General features: G+C 43.0%; 1 protein-coding gene across 1 annotated transcript in view; it reads right to left on the bottom strand.

The window, feature by feature from the left end:
- Nucleotides 1-15,808, bottom strand: part of CNTNAP5 (contactin associated protein family member 5) — a 664,045-nt gene extending 648,237 nt beyond the window's left edge. The window contains exon 1 of the mRNA XM_084806776.1: nucleotides 15,727-15,808. Coding sequence (XP_084662902.1) covers nucleotides 15,727-15,808 — 82 coding nt within the window. The remainder of the gene's footprint in view (nucleotides 1-15,726) is intronic.
- Between the last annotated feature and the right edge of the window lie 3,573 nt (nucleotides 15,809-19,381).

Below are 19,381 nucleotides of genomic sequence, written 5' to 3' on the forward strand. Positions count from 1 at the left end.
ACAAGGTCTAGTGCATGACCGGCTACATGGGTGGGCCCAGTTAGAATATGGTGCAGCTCCCAGGAGGCCATGGTCTCCATGAAGTCCGGAGGTGCTCCTGTGAGGATGGCCTCCGAATGTATAGCTTCAGTTATAGCAGGTTCGAGCCCTCATTGTTAGAGAGTTAATTTTGGCAACAGAACAAGAAAATAATAAGGGCTTCTGGGTAAAGGAAATACATGAAGGCTGCACTGATTCTCCCTTGGTATTTGGGAGAGAGGCTAGGAAGAGGTAAGTGATAGGCATGGAGAAGGTTCAGCTCCCTCATCTGTGAACCTATCTTTTGCTCCAAAGGTTGGATGCCCACCTTTACTTTGTGTGATGGAACACTAGAGGTTTGGCATGGTTGGGCACCTGCTGTGCCCTACACCTCTGTAGGAAGCCTACCATTACTAGCCCCTACTGCTGTTCCTCCTCTCCATTCATGTAACGTGCTTGCTTGGCCACCTTCTCCCACTAGGCAAGAGGAGGCAAACGATGGTGGCAGAAAAAAGGAGGAGCAGTCCCTGCCCCCTAATCTGCTTGCCTACCAGCTCACCCTCTACTATGGTAACCAGGCAGATGTCCTACTTTACAGAGGACAGTCCTCTATTTTGGAGAGCTGGTCGAGGACATTCCTTTATTTGAAAGTGTCCTCTATTTGTTGGGTTGTCCAGTCCAAGTCTGCTTCAAGTCAAAGAATCATAAGGAGGGAGAGAGCAGGGGCCTTGAAGTTGACCATACAGTTGGCACTTGGATAGTAAACTGAGCAGCCCACAGCTCACCTTGTTAGTTTTCTCCACTATGGTGGGATGTACTGTATTTCTATTTAAATAATACTTATTGTTTCTAAATGTGCCCGATATTATTATTATTATTATTATTATTATTATTTCTATACTGTCCCATAGCCAAAGCTCTCAGGGCGGTTCATAGAAGTTAAAATATTGAAATACAATATACAAAGTTCAAAAGTCATTTACATGAAGGTGTGCATGCAACATATGCCAACAACACATAACTTATGTGGAAATATTATCCAAATTAGTGTCCTCTTTTGTCCTCTCCTTTTTTTGGTGATGTGATTCCTCTTTTTCAGCAATGCGTAAATGGCCACCCTGTCCCCTGGCAAGTGAGCAGGCTGCGGCGATGAAGGACATGCAACAGTGTCAGCTGGAGGAAACAGTAGCAAGAAGGAGAGAGGGTACTGAGGGTGTCATGCATGCCATCTAATCAGATCCGCACACGACCATGTTCTTGCTTCTTGGATAATGTTCTTGTCAGGACAGGACTGAAATGTGCAGGTGGCAAAGTAGTCACTTTTCAGTGCAGGCTTAAGTGGATGGGGGAAGGGGATAAGTCTTAGAGAAAGCTTTTGTTAGTGGTTGTGTAAGTTGCCCCTAAGAATATGTTCAGAAGTGTGAGGAATGTATCCCAGTGTTCACATTTGAATATTATACAGGATGCAATCTTATTTATTTATTTATTTATTTATTACCTTTATATCCCACCTTTCTTCCATCATGGAACTCCAGGTGGTTACATGTGGTTCCCAGGCGGTCTCCCCCGCAAGCACTGACCAGACCCAGACCTGCTTAGCTTCAGTGAAGGCACGTGAGGTGCTTAGGCTGCCTCACGTGCCTTCAGACCATGCCCTGGAACACTGTATAAGGTGGAGGGTTTTTGTTTGTCTGTTTGAAGAGCACTGCTTCCGTTACGGATTAACTTTGAATAAATAGGTGAGAGCTTTGGGTCTGAGAAGCCACTCAAATGATCCATTGGGTGTGGAATCTACTTCACCTAATTAGTGCACTACTGCCAATAGCACAGGATTCTTCAAATGAACTAGAAATGCGGCTGGTGTATCTCCAGCCAATGACCTTTGATACACCCTAGTGCAAACTATTGAAACGTGTGGTACTGCTTTCCCCATATCTGTAAAATGCAGATAAAAGTCTGAAAGGAAACTGAATAAGGCTTTAAAATATTTTATTATATTGGTTTCTTATATATCCTTAAGTGGATCCTTGGATTCACCTTCCCTTCTTTCAGAATTTACCTTTGCAAGTTTGTTTTCAGACAAACAGAGATATACCCCAGCAGCCTGGCTTCAGTTCCTATTATAACTTCTTCTGTTACTCATTTTGAAATAATTTGCTCGTGTTTATTTCTTGAATTGATCTCTAAGGAATGAAAATCCTTTTGAGAATCTTTTTTTGTGAGTGCAGAACAGCTGATGTCTTTGCTGTGTGTGTATGCATACTATTTCTAGTCAACCCCATGCTCAATGCAGGAACTGCTATGCATGGTGCAACTATGCCAGTCTAGTGTAGTGGTCAGAGTGACGGACTGGGAGCTGGGAGATCCAGGTTCTAGTCCCCACTTGGCCATGGAAGCTCACTGGGTGACTTTGGGCCAGTCACAGACTCTCAGCCCAACCTACCTCACAGGGTTGTTGTGAGGATAAAACGGAGAGGAGGAGAATAATGTAAGCCGCCTTGGGTTCCTTGCAAGAGGAAAAAAGGCAGGATATAAATGCAATAAAATAAATAAATAAATAAATAAATAAAAACTACAGCATCCTGACAGATGATTCTTCAGGCTCTGTTTAATTGTGTGTGTGTGTGTGTGTGTGTGTGTGTATGGGGGGGACAAGCTTCAGCCCTCAGCCTAATTTCAAAAGCCCTCTACAAGCAATCACTTCACGTCTCTGGCAAGAGCAATCTGTCCCTTCCCTGCTGGCAGTCCACTGGGCATGAACAAAAGGGGCAGGGAGAAAAAAAGGGGCAGCAGAAAGAGAGAGAGAAAAGGAGGTGGCATAAAGCTGACCCACCCACTTTTGGCTCTGGCCCTGACCACTGATGGCTTTAGCCCTGCCTACTGCTGACATACAGCTCCTGACAAATGCAAAGAAATGCAACCCCTGACAGAAAAAAGGTTGCCCTCTCTGTCTTAGGCAGCAAGTGCATGAATCAAGATCTATTTTAGATATTTCAGAGAATGGAGTGGGGAGAGACCAGGACCATTTTTGTTGTTGTTCTTTTTTTTGAAGATATTCTCTAGCATCATGTCCTGCTGGAACTGTGAATCTGTCTGTTTGTCATCTCTCTGGAAAGGTAAAAATCGTGGTCTTTGGAGACCATGTTTTGGAAGCTGTGTTTTTGATTACAAAACTATGGTTCAGTATTACAGGTTTGTAACTATTGTTAGTTAACAAGCCAGGAGATTGAACTACAGTTTGAACCTGGTTTGTTTCAACAAACAATATTTAGAACAACATACAGTTCCCTCAGATGTCATGTGATTGTGGTTATTTCTAAAGTGAAAGCAGAAGCTTTGGATTTCCTAAAGTGTGCAGAAGAGGGGAGAGTGGCATGATCCCGAGGCTTGGGCAGGCTTCTTCCCAAGGCTTGTGCAAGGTTGTTCCTGTAATGCTAAACCATGGTTTTGTGTTATGTCTGAGGAAAATGGAATCTCTGGCTAGTGCACCGCCAACACCCCCCCACCCCCCATAAGCAAATATTCTCATGTAGTTATTATGTAGGTGGTGCCATCCATCGTGTCTCAACATCTGTGCTTTACACTCCTTGGGGGCATTGGCAGGACTGTGGAGATCGAGCATGGGATGATAGCGCACATGTAACCATTACAGTGGGGCAGAGAACTCCCCATGGGCATGCCATTTGGGCCAGCAGTCATGCAGCAAGCAGAGGGCATCCTCCATCTCCAAGACAAGGAGCAGGCTGAAAAATGTAGCATGTGCCATCTTGTACCATGACTTGAGATCACCAGCCTATGCCACTTTGCCCTTGCTTCTCTGTTGGGTGGTGAGCTGCTGCTGCTGCTGCTGATAAACTGCTTGGAAAGGACATTGAAAGTAAAAGCATAGCTCAAGGGCTCTTCCATAAACCACTCCATGAACCTCAGTTTCCTGCTGTTAGTTTTATCTAACTGCTGTGTTCATAAATTCCAAACATACAAGCCTCTATGGGCAGAGCTCTGATAGACCTGGAGGGAATTTCCTGGTATGGGCTACTCAGCGTGGGGCCAATTAGAGCTGCTTGGCTTGTCTGAGAAGGCCAAGAATGCACTCCCTTCCTTCCTGGGGACAAGGGAGAGGGCCTTTTCTGTGGTGGCCCCCACTCTGTGGAACTCCCTCCCTAAGGAACTCTGACATGCCCCCTATTAATGAGCTTCTGCCGTGCATTAAAAACATGGTTGTTCAGGCAGGCATTTGGGGTGGGTTAGGGTTTAGAAAACGTTTTTATTGTAGAATTGTATTGTTTTAAACTGTTTTATTATATGTTGTACATCACCCAGAGTGGCTGGGTGACCAGCCAGATGGGCGAGTAATAAAATAAATAAATAAATAAATAAATAAATAAATAAATAAATCTCCTGAAAGGGAAAGAGAGAGGGGTGAGTGGGGAGAGAAAGAAAGCAATTACTGCTTGTTAGGGGTTTATTTCTGCTGCTGCTGCTTCCAATCCACTTGCAATAAAGCCCTAGTGGAAACCATTTGGAGGTCCAACATGTTCCACTATTGGAGGTCCAACACCACATGCTATTCTGTAGCAGTTCCACCATCCATGGTATATGAGGAAACAGAGAGGGTAGGTGTGGCAAACAGGATTGCGGATATTAAGGTGGAAATGAAGAGATGAGTTACAAGTCATTGGTATCAAACTGGGCCACATTTATTGATCGATCTGCAAAGGGGGAGACCTGGATGGGCAACTAATCTGTGCTAGCTAGGCACTATATCAGGGCGAATCATTCAAAGCCTGCTGAGTGGCGTCAAAGAGATCGCCACCCCCAGGACTACTCCTTTTGGGAGAGGTAGGCCTTCCCCTGTCACCCCCTCCTGGGCTGCAAACCACCAGGTGGGTGAGGTGAGGTGGCTTCACAGGTAACCCTTATGCCCCTGGTGGGCTGCAAAAACCAGAGCAGGAGGCCTCGGGCATCACCTGTCACTGACATAGTGCCCCTGAATGCTCACCATCCCTGTTCTCCCATTGCCCATCCCTGACAGCCAACCTGAAAATGTGACCAGATAACCTGACCAGCAAATAAAGCCAAATTGAACCTAGTGGACACATCCCCCCTCCCTTACAGTGTGTAGTAGGCAAAAAAGACCCACAGCCCTGGCCAATCATACTGTGAGCCAAAAAAATCCTACTCAGCCTCTAAAATGGCCACCAGCAGAACCCACACTGCGTACAGGGAGGGAAGGAGCCGCGCCGCAATGAGGTGCTGAGGAGGGGCACCAGAGAGCTAAGAGCACCTCACGGTCGCCTCCCACCCTTGGTGGTGCCACCAGAGACTGCCAATGGTGGCCATCCATGTCTTCTCACCCCACCCCTGCCTGCAATGGCCCCCCTGTGGCCAGGCAAGCCGGACACAGGGTAGGGCATTTCACAACCCCATGTTTACCATTCAACGTGCATATAGGAGTAGGGGACATTTGCAGAGAAGAAATTGAACAGGGAGGAGGTACGTTGCTTAACCTTTTCCGCTGCTTTTCTATTGCAACCCCTTTTTACCCAGTTAGGCTCTGAGGTGGCAAAGACATCAGTGGCAAAAAAAAAAAAAGGCTTTAGAGAGGGATTATGGGGAAGAGTAGGAGGACTGGGAAGGCTACCTTCTTGCCTAGCAGGTTCCCCCTGAAAATCAAACACAGAGAAGCTACATAGCAACCATACTTGGAATAACGAGTTGAGGTACATGTCACTGGGTTACATAGGGCCACAACTTTATTTAACTTTAATATAATGGGATCTGCAACAATTATAACACTGTGTGGGATCCAGTGTATAGCTTCCTGCCTAGAATTAGGGTGAGCCATACCTGTAATAACAAACTCCTCCCCAGTGACTACCTTTTCAGGTATTGAGGGAGTCCTTCCTGAGTCAACCCTCACCCCCACCCCACTGATAACCAAAACTCTAGATGGGTGAGACAGGTGGTCTCCAAAGGAGTTATATACCTTGCCCCATTGGTCCCACAGTCCTGAGTGGCAAGCCTTCGGAAACCCCTGTGACCTTAAAGATGGAAAAGCACTCACAGTCCAACTATTTGACAATGGAGACTCAGATTATGGTCAATAGCGCTAATGGAAAAGTAAACCAACACATGAAGGGCATACAGAAATGTGCAAGAAGAGGATAACTTCAACACTACTTGGTGGGATTTTATAAACTTTATGATACAGCACAAAGAGATAAATCAACCACCACAGTCACATGGTCTTTTGTGGAAAGATGTATTGGGTTAACAGAGTATAAAATGATAAAGATGAGAGATCAGACAAGCCACACAATTGTATGTGACAGGGATCAAGATAAATTAAGTATGGGTGTTCTTGTTGATATCTCACATAGTTAAGTTAATCGATATATTGTTAAATTTGAAAAACCTGTGTGTGTGTGTGTGTGTGTGTATGATGCCTCAGAGTGCTAACCCATGCTTTTACCCATCTTTGTTACTTTTCCCACACAGCCCTGCTGTTGTGACCAAACGATACATCTAAAAATTAGAGACACGCCTCAGGCCCTTCCCTAAATATTACAACCCCATCAGGTGAACAGCACAGAGTAGGTGGGAAAAAATCTGTTGCTTTGTGCCAATCTGCTTAAGAGGCATGCATTTATGCATGCATGCATGCATGCATGCATGCATAAATAAATAAATAAATAAATAAATAAATTCCTACTTGGCCCCTAAGCAACCAACCAATCCTACACTGTAAGTTTAGGGTGGGTGCGGTGCTTAGCCCTGCAGCAAAAGAGAGCTAGTTAGGGATGGAGCTTGATTAAATAATCCCCCTTTGCCTCCACTCCCAGCCAGCAGCATCAGGATTTAGTGTGCATCCACATGGTGCATGTGATGTGCCCCATCCCTATCCAGGCTGGCTGCAAAGCCGCCCCAGCCCTCACGCATTTGAGTCATGCATAAAGAGCGTGTTGCACATTAGGTGGTAAACCTAGCGTTCAGAATCCAGGGTTTGCTACATAATATCTTGTTCTGGCTTTAGATTCCATATCTTCTTTACAACCATGCAAGGATAACACTTGCAGAGAACTGGTGTAGCCAAGTGGCTAAGAGACTGAGTTACGAATCAGTTCCTGGTCTGAATCTTGCCTTTACCTTGAACTTACTAGGTGACCCTAGCCAAACCACTCGTTCTTAGCCTCAGTCCCTCCCCCGCCCAGCCATCTGCAATAGGAATGATCATAATACTGGCTTACTTTACAGGGTTGTTTGAAGGATTACAACTAGATAGTGCATGTGAAGGACTTTAAGGATATAAAAGTACTATGCAAATGTTAAGGAACACTTGAAGTTAAAAGTAAGGTTTCCATCTTTCTGCTAAAAATAACAAATAAAAGGCAAACTCAGTTCCCTAAAAGAAAAAAAGAAAAACCTAGATTACTGCAAGCATTCCATACACTTCTAATAAATTACATTTTTGTCTCTTCCTCCCTTTAATGTAACAGATATTGGCCAAGAACTGAAAAACCTACCGAACATCTGTCTGTCAGGGCAATTTCGTTATCATGTCTCTGAATTCGTGGTCATTATTCTTTTAAAATTGCATAACAGCCTGGATAGTTAAAGATAAAATATAGCAGTATTTTGGCATCCACTTCCTTCTCTGGGTTCTCTATTGCACCATTGTCATCACTTAAAACTCAATCAATTCTACTGAACTACAGAACAGATGGCAAGACCAGCCCAGAAGAATCTGTGCAGGGCAATTAGAAAATGCAAAGATAAAATTAATACAAGGGAATTAATTATCAGTGATATCTACCCAGCACTGTACACAGAACTCTGCCTGCTTCTCAGATGCTAGGTAGACATGTTGATTGCTGTGATGATACTCTGTTCTTTAACAGCCAGGGCCTCTGAGATTTCACTGGCAAAGCAGAGTTTAATTACATGGGGATAAACCCCACTGGGGTTTCCTACTTCTGTTGTGAAATGGCCAGATGAAGAGTTTAGAAAATGGGTTGTTTTCTAAAAAGCTAACTAATAAACTACGCTACAAAACTGGCTCAGAATCACCTTGACCCAAAGGTTAGTTTGGGGATTGGCAGAAGCACTCAGTATAGATATTCCAGCCCAGCAGCTGTCATGTATGTTTAAATGTGTATACTCATTCACGTTATTATGGCAACGTAGGACCTGGTGAACTTGAAGGAGGTGTGAGTTGATGGGGATGAGGACATATATCTTCATATATATCCTCATATAACTAGAGCTAGATCAAGGACAGAACTATCACTGAGAAAGGAAGAGATAGATTACCAGATTTGCTCCCACTCAAATGTGTCATGAAACTTGGATTATTGCTTTCAAGCAAACATTACAGAATTGTTCCTGGGAACCCCCATTCTGGACTGTGAATGGGATGGTAAAATATGTTAAAGCACATTTTTTGTGTGTGTGTGGGGGAGCAGGGAGATAACATTCATTCCCACTTGAACTAAAACCTAGGATGCTTCCATATGGGTGGCTCCAAGTGCTACCAACCAGAAGGCTGTTCTGTGCAGCTCTTCAGTCTTTTCACCTTTAATGGATTCTTTGTCATAAGAAAAGAAGATGGAAGAGCCAGTGGGAAAACACAAGATGATAACAAATGGAAGATGATGATGTCTGGACCCCTGTAAAAAATTCAGTGAACAGGGCAAGGACATGGAGAAATAAAAACTTCATCTGGAGGTAGCCATGGAAATATATTGGGCACAGTCCAGCACAGAGTTGTGCATGCTTACACCACACAAATTTCGGTGGGACTTCAGGGTGTTTATGCATTGGATTGAGGCCATTGTCTCTTAGGTAGAGAAATTACCCTACAATGTACAAAGAGAATAGTCAGGGGATCTATATGTGTTCTAACCCTACTTCTCACGATGGTCCTCTCCTCTTTCATACTTCCCAGAGGTTATGTTCTCTACTCAGTTTCTTTACTAGGGATGGGTGAGGATTTCATTTGGTTCATTTTTTTTGAGAACGCCTAAAAAAATTCACACATTTTCCCATAAACAGGATGGAAAGAACTTGAGATTAAAAAAAAAAAAAAGCAAATGTGGGAGAAAGCAATATGGATTTGTCCATCCAGGCTGAGGGATTTGAATGCTTAGTTCTTAAAAGTCTGGGTTTGAATCCCTATGTGTTCAGCCATGTTTATGGTGCTGGATTAGGACTGCCACCTCTTTTTATTGGCAGTCTCCTCTTCTTTCTTTCTTTCTTTCTTTCTTTCTCTTTCTTTCTTTCTTTCCTTACAATATTATAAACTTCTACATCTAAAAAAAGTTTCCCAAAGGGGCAAAGTTCAAAATACAAAAGAATAAAATTATTTGAAATCAAATTTACATCAATATAACTGTGGCTGGTCTTCATTCAAGGAAGGCTTGTTGTCTTTAGCAGATACCGAAAACAGAGCAACATTGGCACCTCACTGATACCAACTGGTAAGAAATTCCACAAAGGGGAATCCATTACACTAAGACTCTCCTCTAGATGGACTCTAAGCAGACCTCAGGCCCGTATGTTCTGTCCGTGCATTCCAGGAGCAGCTCATCCAATGACCTCAATAACTGGGCAGGTTGATAAGGGAGAAGGCATGCTCACAAGTATCCTGGTCGCAAATTGTTTAGGGCTTCATACAATAATAACAAAACCTTAAACCTGGCCTGGTAGCAAATAGGCAGCTACTGCAATTCCCTTAGTATGTTACATGCTGAAAAGGAAGGCACTGATGCAAGTAAAGACAGCCCCAAAGTCCTAAATTGCACACAGCTGATATAGTTAAACCAGTAGACTGTAATGTTTATGCACAACTCATACATACATTTTATTACAGTCACATGTAACTTACATGGAATATAATCCAAATATACAATGATCCAAATATACAATGCCTGAAGGTATATTTGGAATATGATCCAAATATACAATGCTTGAAGGCTAATAGACAATCAACCTGAACAAGAGATTATACAATTGAAATGCACACACATGATATTGGAATGAAAGCACACAGTTCTAAATTCCTAAATCAGTAAGGGCACAATCCTATGCATGTTTAGAGAGAGAAAAGGCCTACAACTCCCAACACTCCCCAGCCAGCAAAGGAAATAACACATTTACACAGAAAGCAGAACCAAGTTCTCAGTTCCTAAATAGGTACATGTTAAAAATGTTTAAAGTGACTCATTAACAAGGAAAGCAACATAGGGACACCTGGTAATGTCCTGTTCTGTTGAACATCAGATGCTGTCATGGAATATCCAAAATCTTTCCTTCGAATACACCATTCTTTCAGTGTTTTCACAAAAAGGATCTGCCTAAAATCTAAGAACCTAGGGTTCTTAAAGGACCCTGCCAAGGTTGAATATAAACTAACAGACTTCAGTTGGTTATCTACAGACTTTAAGAGTGATAATTACTAGAGAGAACTATGAAACGTTTGAGAAGACATTTCAGAAAACTTTGGTGTTTAGGCAGCTGATAGTCCTTTTTGTGAAAACACTGTCTGAAATAAAGTGTACCTGAAAGGAGAACTTTGATTATTCCATGACAGCATCTCTAAACACACTGTCTTAGATATAGAGAAGATCATGTAATTGATTGATTGATTACGTTTTTATAACACCCAATAGCTGAAGCTATCTGGAAGGTTCACAACAATTAAAACAATAAAATGCAACATAAGATAAAATATAGAAGTTTAAAACTAGGGTATAAAAGAAAAATAAAACCCTGAACTAAATGTAGCTTCAATGCAGAGATTTAAAACAAACTGTAAGACTAAAATGCCTGGGAAAATAAGTAGTTCTTCACCTGGTGCCAGAAAGAGCGCAACGTAGATGCCAGGTGACCCTCCTTGGGAAGCTCATTCCACAACTGGGGTGCCATAAAAGAAAAGGCCCTCTTCTTCATAGTTACCCACCTCACTTCCTTTGGCAGGGGCTCCCGGAGAAGGACCACTGAGGACAATCTTAGGGTCTGGGAAGGTGTATATGTGAGGAGATGAACCTTCAGGTAACCTGCACCCAAGCTATTTAGGGCTCTGAATGTTAATACCAGCACTTTGAATTGGGCCCAGAAATGGACTGGCAGCCAGTGCTGATGGAAAAGCACTGGCTTAATATGATCACATTGACTGGTTCCCATTAACAGTCTTGTGGCCCTATGTTGGACCAGCTGAAGTTTCCAGACTGTTTTCAAAGGCAGCCCCACATACAGTGTGCTTCTGTGTATGCACTGGGGGGGGGGGCGATTTTGGTGATAGCCTGTCACACCACATAGGGTGCTGATTCAGAGGGCCCCATAGGTTTATCAGGAGGGTCTGAGAGGATTGCCTCCAAAAGGGATTTGCTGATAAGATCCGGTGCACAGGTGGAAGGGACCACATAATTTTCTGGATCCAAGTCATGGTTTTGACCCATTTTCCTCAATCTGCATGAACACTCCTTGTTGTTTTATATGATCCATTGGAGGCTGAAATTTCTTTTCCCATTCATTATTATTTTGATTTTCCTTATTGTCTAGATAAGCACCTGCATAAAATTTCTGTATATGTACACACATTTATAAAAACACCATAACCTACCCTCCACTCCAGCTTCAAGACAGCTGACAAAGCACTAAAAGAAGAACATGTGTGTATAACAGCAACTACTGAAAATAATGAATAGGCCAGGGCCAAAGGTTGGGAGCTGCAACCTTTCTCTCCTTGCAAGCTTATGCTTATATTATAGTTATATTAACATTGCCCATTACATATGTGATGCAGCATTCAGTAGTGTGTTCATCTATTGTGTCTATTTTCCACTAATTAGTATCCTGGGGAGAAATCTCATTGCCGCTGTAGTTATTTAATCTAATAAAGTGTTGTGATGAAGCAAGCCTGAGGTATTTCTGGAACTATATTAGAATGAAGTATGTCACAATATGCATTGACCCCTCCTCATATCCTTGTAGCTGGGCTTATAATTCTGAGATGTTTTCCTAGCAACCATGTTATACGTTAATCAAGCAGATAAACAGTCAAAGACATCACTTTATAACTCAGTGCCAAAAGTGAAGGAGAGTCAGAGGATAGTGCATGTGGTAATGCATGGTAAGGAAATGGAAATCTTAATTTAAATTCACTAAATGTCAATCTTTGCAGAAACAGATGTGAGAGGGAGTCTTGTCTTGAAAAATCACTTTACTAAAGTTATTCCTTATTCTGCAAGGAACTCTGGCATCAAACATATTACCTATGGATGGTATGTTATGATCTGGATTGACATGGGGCTAATCTGTTAGGAGTCTGGTGGTAACCCCACCTTAGTGCAGAGGTTGGATCTAGGTGACCTTCTTCTGATCTGTTGCAATCCTATGATTCTCCCTTTCTTCTACATTGCCAAGAGTTCCATTTTCCAACAAGGAAGTTTAACTTCTGTCAATTCCAATTCACAATTGTGAATTTGCAATTTATTGCTACTCTTAACAAGTAAGATGATCAATGTTTTACATAGACAAACAAATAGATAGATAGATAGATAGATACACAGACAGACAGACAGACAGAGAAAGAAAGAAAGAAAGAAAGAAAGAAAGAAAGAAAGAAAGAAAGGTTAGATGTAGAGCTTTGGATATGGATTGCGTTATTTTTTAAATTTTGGAATGTATGCTCCATTTGCAAAAAAGCATTGTTTATTCCATGGAAATTGTTGTCATCCAATGACACATTGAGAGCTGTGTTAAAATCAGGTATTGAACTCAAGCTCAGAGCATCTCTGATTTACAGAACACAAACTCAAAGTCTTACTACATCTGGTAATTTATGCATGTGAAGTTCATTCATGGATCACCAAACCTGGCATCTTTCTTTGTGACTAAGGCTGCAATCCTATACACACTTACCTGAGAGTAAGATGCACTGAACATGACAGGTCTTACTTCTGAGTAGACATGCATAGGATTGCAGAGTTAGAGTTTCAATTACATCATGTACGGTTGCACTCCTAGTCCTATGCATATTTATTCGGGAGCAGGTTCCATTGAACACACTGGGACTTACTGCCAAGTAAACACGCATAGCTTTGAGGCTACCAAGCCACTCACTTCAAAGTAATCTTTTGCACGTCTGTTAAGCCAACACTAGAGAAAATGGGAGTACTGTAGTCCTCGTATATTGCTAACTCATTAACTATTGAAAGAATATGTAACAACTGATGAATTGGAGTGAACATCTGATGAAAGATTATGAAGGGTGACAATTCAGATATTCAATGAATGGAAAATGTTCAAATATGATTCCAGTTGGACATAACTATCTTATTTGTTCTAGATTTTGACCAATGTGCCAAGGGTTGTTTTACAAAAAGGTGAAAACTTTTCATAATGGCTGAAACATGTGTGCACATCTCTGAAATCATTCCAAAGGGGTTAGAAGACTGGGATAAATGTGTAGCTGTTTCTATTTCATGGACTTAACTGAGCTCCTGAGAAAGAACATCCAGCCTAATTCATTGCTTAATGAATAAGTAAAAACTGTACAGTGTGATAAAATGATTGATCATTGTGCTTTATAAAGATTGAGTCCCAAATATTTAGGGAGCACTCTGTGTGTTCAATGGGAATGTTTATTGGCACTGGGAAATTAAAGTGTCAACCATGAAATAGTAAAACTCATTACCGCAGAGTTTTATTTTAAAAGACACGAATTAACTTTATTACCAGATTGGTAATAGCATGCCTTCTTGGTTAAATCGCCTTCCATTTAGTATTCCTGAACATTATTAAACCATATTCACTATAGCATTATTCGAACTAGGAAAAAAGTTTACTCGCTGCATAGTATTTTTATTCATTAAAATCAAACCTGAAGGTGCACCCACTGAGAGGACTGTTACCGATTTGTGATGCTTATTGCATTTGCCTTTTCCTGTTTATTCAAAGTATTTTGTTACTTCAGCTATGTAGACATGTGGAATATCATTCTTTTGGCCCACCAGCAGCAGCCCTTAGAATAGAATCAAGAAGGCAAGAGTGACCTCTGGTGTTCAAAAAGCCCATTAGAACTCGAGAAACAATGAGTTCCTTTTCCATCACCGCAAGAAAAATGTCATTGTCTTAAATATATTCTAACCATTCTTAATGGCTACAAATTGCAGTGAACAACTCATAGATAAGCCACATCCCCAAAATCTAACAAAATGCACCTCTTGAAAACCAGCTTTTATAATCTAATTCCAATAGCAACGTGACTACTTTTGTAGACAATTATGACCTCTGTCACTTCCCATGGCATGGAAATACTTGTGCGACGCACGCACTCATGCACACACACTACAAATCAGTGTTTTATGGACAATTAACTTCACATCCTGAGTTTTAAACACTGCCACTGTTCTGCTTTCACCTTCCAAACCAAAGAATTGACAAGTTATTGCTCCCTTTGGCTGCAATAATTCTCAGCACAGTTACTGGAGAGTGAGTTGCACTGAGCTCAGCAAGACTTACTTTTGACTCAACGTGCTGAGGATCGCACTGTTAGTTGCCCTCATGTGTGCCGAAGGATCATTGTGGCAATAGTTCCAAGAGAAATATCTGAAAAGCTGTACCCTGCTTGGCTTTCTATTCCTCTCTTTTGCAGTGGCAATGCACCCCAGAGAAGGCTTCATCCAAATAATGGTTTAGTATATCTAACAGGACCGGCACAACTGCAAAACCGATCCCAGCGACAACAACCCCACAACACTTCAGGTGAGGGGAATGTGTGGGGTGGACGGCAGCTCTTATGTGGGCTTCTTGTCCAATGGAGCACAGAATGATGCAAGATTATGGCTGTGGAAGGTGGAAGAGGCCAGAAAACTATAGATGACTAGTAATATAATCAAATTTGTATCAGTGTTCTTTAAAAACACACACACACCCATATCAAACCTTTCATTTTATGGATTCTTTTACACTCAGTCACATGGGTTTCAAGCTAAATGTCATGCTTTGTCCAGATCTGGTTTCCTACATTCCAATGTGTTGTCAATCCTGGCTGGGGGAAACACACCAGGTCTGTACCTGAGGCAGAAGCTGTGGTTGCTGTGGTATCAGAGACTGTTCCATGCCTTCCCTAAAAGAATTAACATCAGGGTTACAGTGGGGAGGGGATTCATACCATGACTGTATGATCCAACAAAATAAAAAGGGGGCACATCCTGCACTTTGGAAAGCAGGTGTAGGAGGGGGGTGTATTGTGTGTGTAGTTATGAATTCGTTAGACGTTCAGCAGAAGCAATCCACATTCTGCAATAGAGGTGACTGAAGGCATTTCCTTGATATCATCAGAGGCATGAAAAATGAAGTCTTAATGCAGGAGTATAAATAAACAGCCATTCATCCAAGCACTCAGGAGAAGCCACTTCAATTAAAAGAAGCCCAGACACATAGAGTTATTGCCGGGGAAATGATGCTCAGATTTCTGCAAGTTCGTAATTCAGGGTGGAAAGAGAGCCATCACCTTAGTTCTCCCTGTTCTATCGAGAGGCCTCTTTGCAGAAAAAAAGCACTAAAGCTAACTTTATCGGGGTGCGGGGAAGACCCGTGTGGGTTGCTTTCAACCCCTTCCGCTACTACAAACCCCTCCGCGCCCAGAGCCTCCGTCAAATCCTATAAGCAGGTCGCTGGGAAAACGGGGTCGTTGATACTCACGGTTGGACGCTGCTAATCCAAGATGCCAGGTGCTGAACAGCAGCAAAGTCAAAACGAGGAAGAGTTGGGGAATAGGATCCATTTTCTTGTGCAGTCCCTGTCTCCCCTAATCGCCAATTTCAGACAGTGGCGGCTCTGGCTTGGCTTCTCTTCCTTTGCTCATTTACTCCATCCGGCATCCAGTCACTCTTGGAAAATGCTGGAGAGCGAGAGGGAAAGATCCCCCCAGCCCTTTCGCGAAATCTGGGGAAAAGAGCAGGTCCAAAGCGAAGTGCGCCCAAACGCCAAAGGCGCACATCTAAGGCAGGTCCTGAAATCCACCTCCAGGAGCTCCGATTTGGATTCAGCAAGCTCGAGGCTGGAGAGCTCCTTATAGGAGCGAGGAGCCGCGCACGCTCACTCCCCCTCCCGCTCAGCCTCCTCCCCGTCACACCTCCCGCCTGCTAGGGAGGATCCTTTCTCATTACTATGATCAAGCCCTGATGATCAGCTTCGGAGTTAACAGTGCAACTTGGCTGCCCTCAGCGGCGCATCTCTCTCTCTCTCTCCCCCTCGCTCGGACTGTCTAGTGTTGTAAAAGCAGTTCGCAGGAGGAAAAATAATGTCACCCAAGAAGAGAAGGTGGGAATGGAAAGAAAGAACGGAGGGAGGGAGGGAGGGAGGGAGGAAGGCAGATTTGCAGATCTCTGTATGATCCTGCCTACAAAAGAAAAGAGAAGGGAGATCTTAGATGATCGAGGATGTAGGAAAGGGAAACCCATTGTGAATTGCATTTGTTTAAACTATGGGTTTTTTTTGTCTTTGTTTTACAAAAATAACAAGGATTCTAGTGGCACCTTGAATGCTAACACATTTAGTACGACATGAGTTCCTTTAGGCAGGATCCCGATTCATCAGATGTATGAAGTGGACAGACGATGGAGATGTGGGTTTGAGCTTTCTCTCTCTTTCTCCTAAAGATATAGAGATAGATACTTACACAAATACACATGCATATCTCTCCCTCTCTGCTGTCCCCTCTCAGAGAGAGAGGTGGTTCTGATAGGTTCTTATCTACAAAAATCCATGGGGGGGGCACTTAGGGAAGGCTGTTTTTCAAGGTGAGTTTTTTGTTTTTTTTAAAGAACGAATACCTATTGAAAGCGGAGGTACCATAACCTCCCCTTGCAGATGTGGAAAAGTGTGTAAAGCAATCCACGATAGCCAAACCATCACATCTGATCCTGGGCTGGAAATTATGTGAAGTCATTGGAACCAAGTATCTATTTGACTGATTTACTCATTTTTGTTTGTCTTGACTGTCAGAAGTGTCAAAGTTATATGATATTCTTTCGGGAAAGAGGGTGTGTCAGGGTGAGATTTCTTCCTCTGTATCAATGACACAAGGTGGAAAATATTGCTGTCTCTCTTATTATTGCACTCTTTTCTGACCATCATGCCACCCTGCTGCTGTCCTTTCCAGCAGAACTGCAGTTTAATAATTCCCGAGACTTAACCTCATTGCTTTGCTGCTCCTTCAGCCCACATCAGTAGCAGGGCTGTATCAAAGGCAGATAAACATTGCATTAGTGATCCCAACTTTAATCCTTGAGGAGAGAATGTATTTGGCTTATTAACTTCTTTGTGGTGACTAATTGCTGGTTCCCAGCTGTAATAAACATACTAGAGAGTGGTCAGAAATAATTAGTACATTTTTAGATCAATTGCCCACATGCTTATGATGGTTCCATTGAGAGTGGAGCTCTAAATAGCTGGCATGCTGAAAGGGGAGGGGCAGCATGCTCTGGGTGTTTTATGGAAAACCACTTGCTTAGTGATTAGATAGTCTGGAGAATTAAAAAGCAACAGTAAATGGGATTTCGAGCTTTAAAGGGACAATCAAGCAAAAGCTAACTCCCCTTTCTATATGGGATTTTTAAACAATAAAAATGCTGCCACAGCAATTCCTCAAGAGGACTTTATATGAAAGAGAGGAGAGAGGGAGTGAGGATCAAAATGCTGTGATGCACTTGGGAGAATAGGGCCTTTGGTTAACTTTTGGCAAAGCTGGGTTTTTAAATTGCAGAGGAAAGATAAGCAAATGACTTGCAGAAACACCCCCGAAGTGGCAAAGCTGAGCCTAAAATTTCATTAGATTATAATTTCAATCATCATCATCATAATCATCATCAATAATTTATTTATAGTGTGCCGTACCTAACACTGCCCCTGCTCATCTGCTGATTGTGTTGTATCAGCAGGACCCACCACTGGTGCAACAGGGACAAATTAGCAGAGCTCCACTGATCCTGCTCCTTTCCAGAAATGAGCATTTCAGCTCCTTTCTGGTTGCTGTAGGAAGCGCCAGCTTCCCGTTGCACTGGCGGTGGGTCTCCCGGCACATGGGCAGCATTGGATACTACCCTGTTTCACCAAGCTACACGGCACCTTACAGAGTGGTAGAAGAGATGGTTCCCACCTCCAAAGCCCTTAACGATGTGAAATTCAACAGAGGGAGACAGCAGAGGGAGTGTAGGGGAAAATAAGGCTGGCAAGGGTAGCAGGGAAAGCATAAGGACAAAGCAGTTACTCGTGTGGCTTTTTCACTCCCACAGTTTCAACACATGAGGAAGGAATGTGGCTGCACCTGCTTGTCCTGCCTCCCAATCCATGTATGTCCAGATGAACATCTCTGAGAAGACCCCCCTCTGCATATGCAGCTGTACATATGTAGGGGCTCTTTTCATGTTTTCTGTTGAATGCACATAGGGTTGGGTCTTGGGTGTCTGGCCTGCAGTCATCCTGACATGGTGCAGGGCCTGCAGGCTGTGGCCCCCCTGCCCCTCTAGGTCTTCACTGGACATGTGGTGGGAACAAATGAAAAGGGCTTAGTGTTGGTTTGGGATGAAACCAAAGAGGCTGATCCAACGGTGTCGTTGAAGAGGTGGGCTTTGGAAGAGTAACTTAACAATCGGTTAGGGCAGGGATGGGGAATATATATTGCTCCAGTTGTTGTTGGACCGCAACCTCCATCATCCCTCACCATTGGCTAAGCCGGTTAGGGCTGATGGGAGTTGCAGTCCACCAACTTCTGAAGGGACACACTTCCCCCACCCCTGGGTTAGGGTAAAAGCAACAAACCCAAATTACACACTTGCAATCAATAGTAATGTATGGCTGTGAGAGCTGGACTATAAGGAAGGCTGAGCGCCGAAGAATTGATGCTTTTGAACTGTGGTGCTGGAGAAGACTCTAAGAGTCCCCTGGACTGCAAGGAGGTCAGATCAGTCCATCCTAAAGGAAATCAACCCTGAGTGCTCATTGGAAGGACAGATCCTGAAGCTGAAGCTCAAATATTTTGGCCACCTAATGCGAACAGAAAACTCCCTGGAAAAGACCCTGATGCTGGGAAAGATTGAAGGCAAAAGGAGAAGGGGATGGCAGAGGATGAGATGGCTAGATAGCATCACCGATGCAATGAATATGAACTTGAGGATGGTTTGGAAGACAGCGGAGGACAGGAAGGCCTGGCGTGCTATGGTCCATGGGGTGACGAAGAGTCGGACACAACTTAATGACTGAACAACAACAACAACAACAACAACAACAATCTATAGTACAACCCTTCATAAATTGGCAACATTGTCTTAATAGGGTTTTTTTTTTTCCTGTGCTC

Source organism: Heloderma suspectum, chromosome 1, assembly GCF_057233095.1.
Source record: "Heloderma suspectum isolate Gila_16-S chromosome 1, 16-S_ref, whole genome shotgun sequence".
Lineage (NCBI taxonomy): Eukaryota > Metazoa > Chordata > Lepidosauria > Squamata > Helodermatidae > Heloderma > Heloderma suspectum.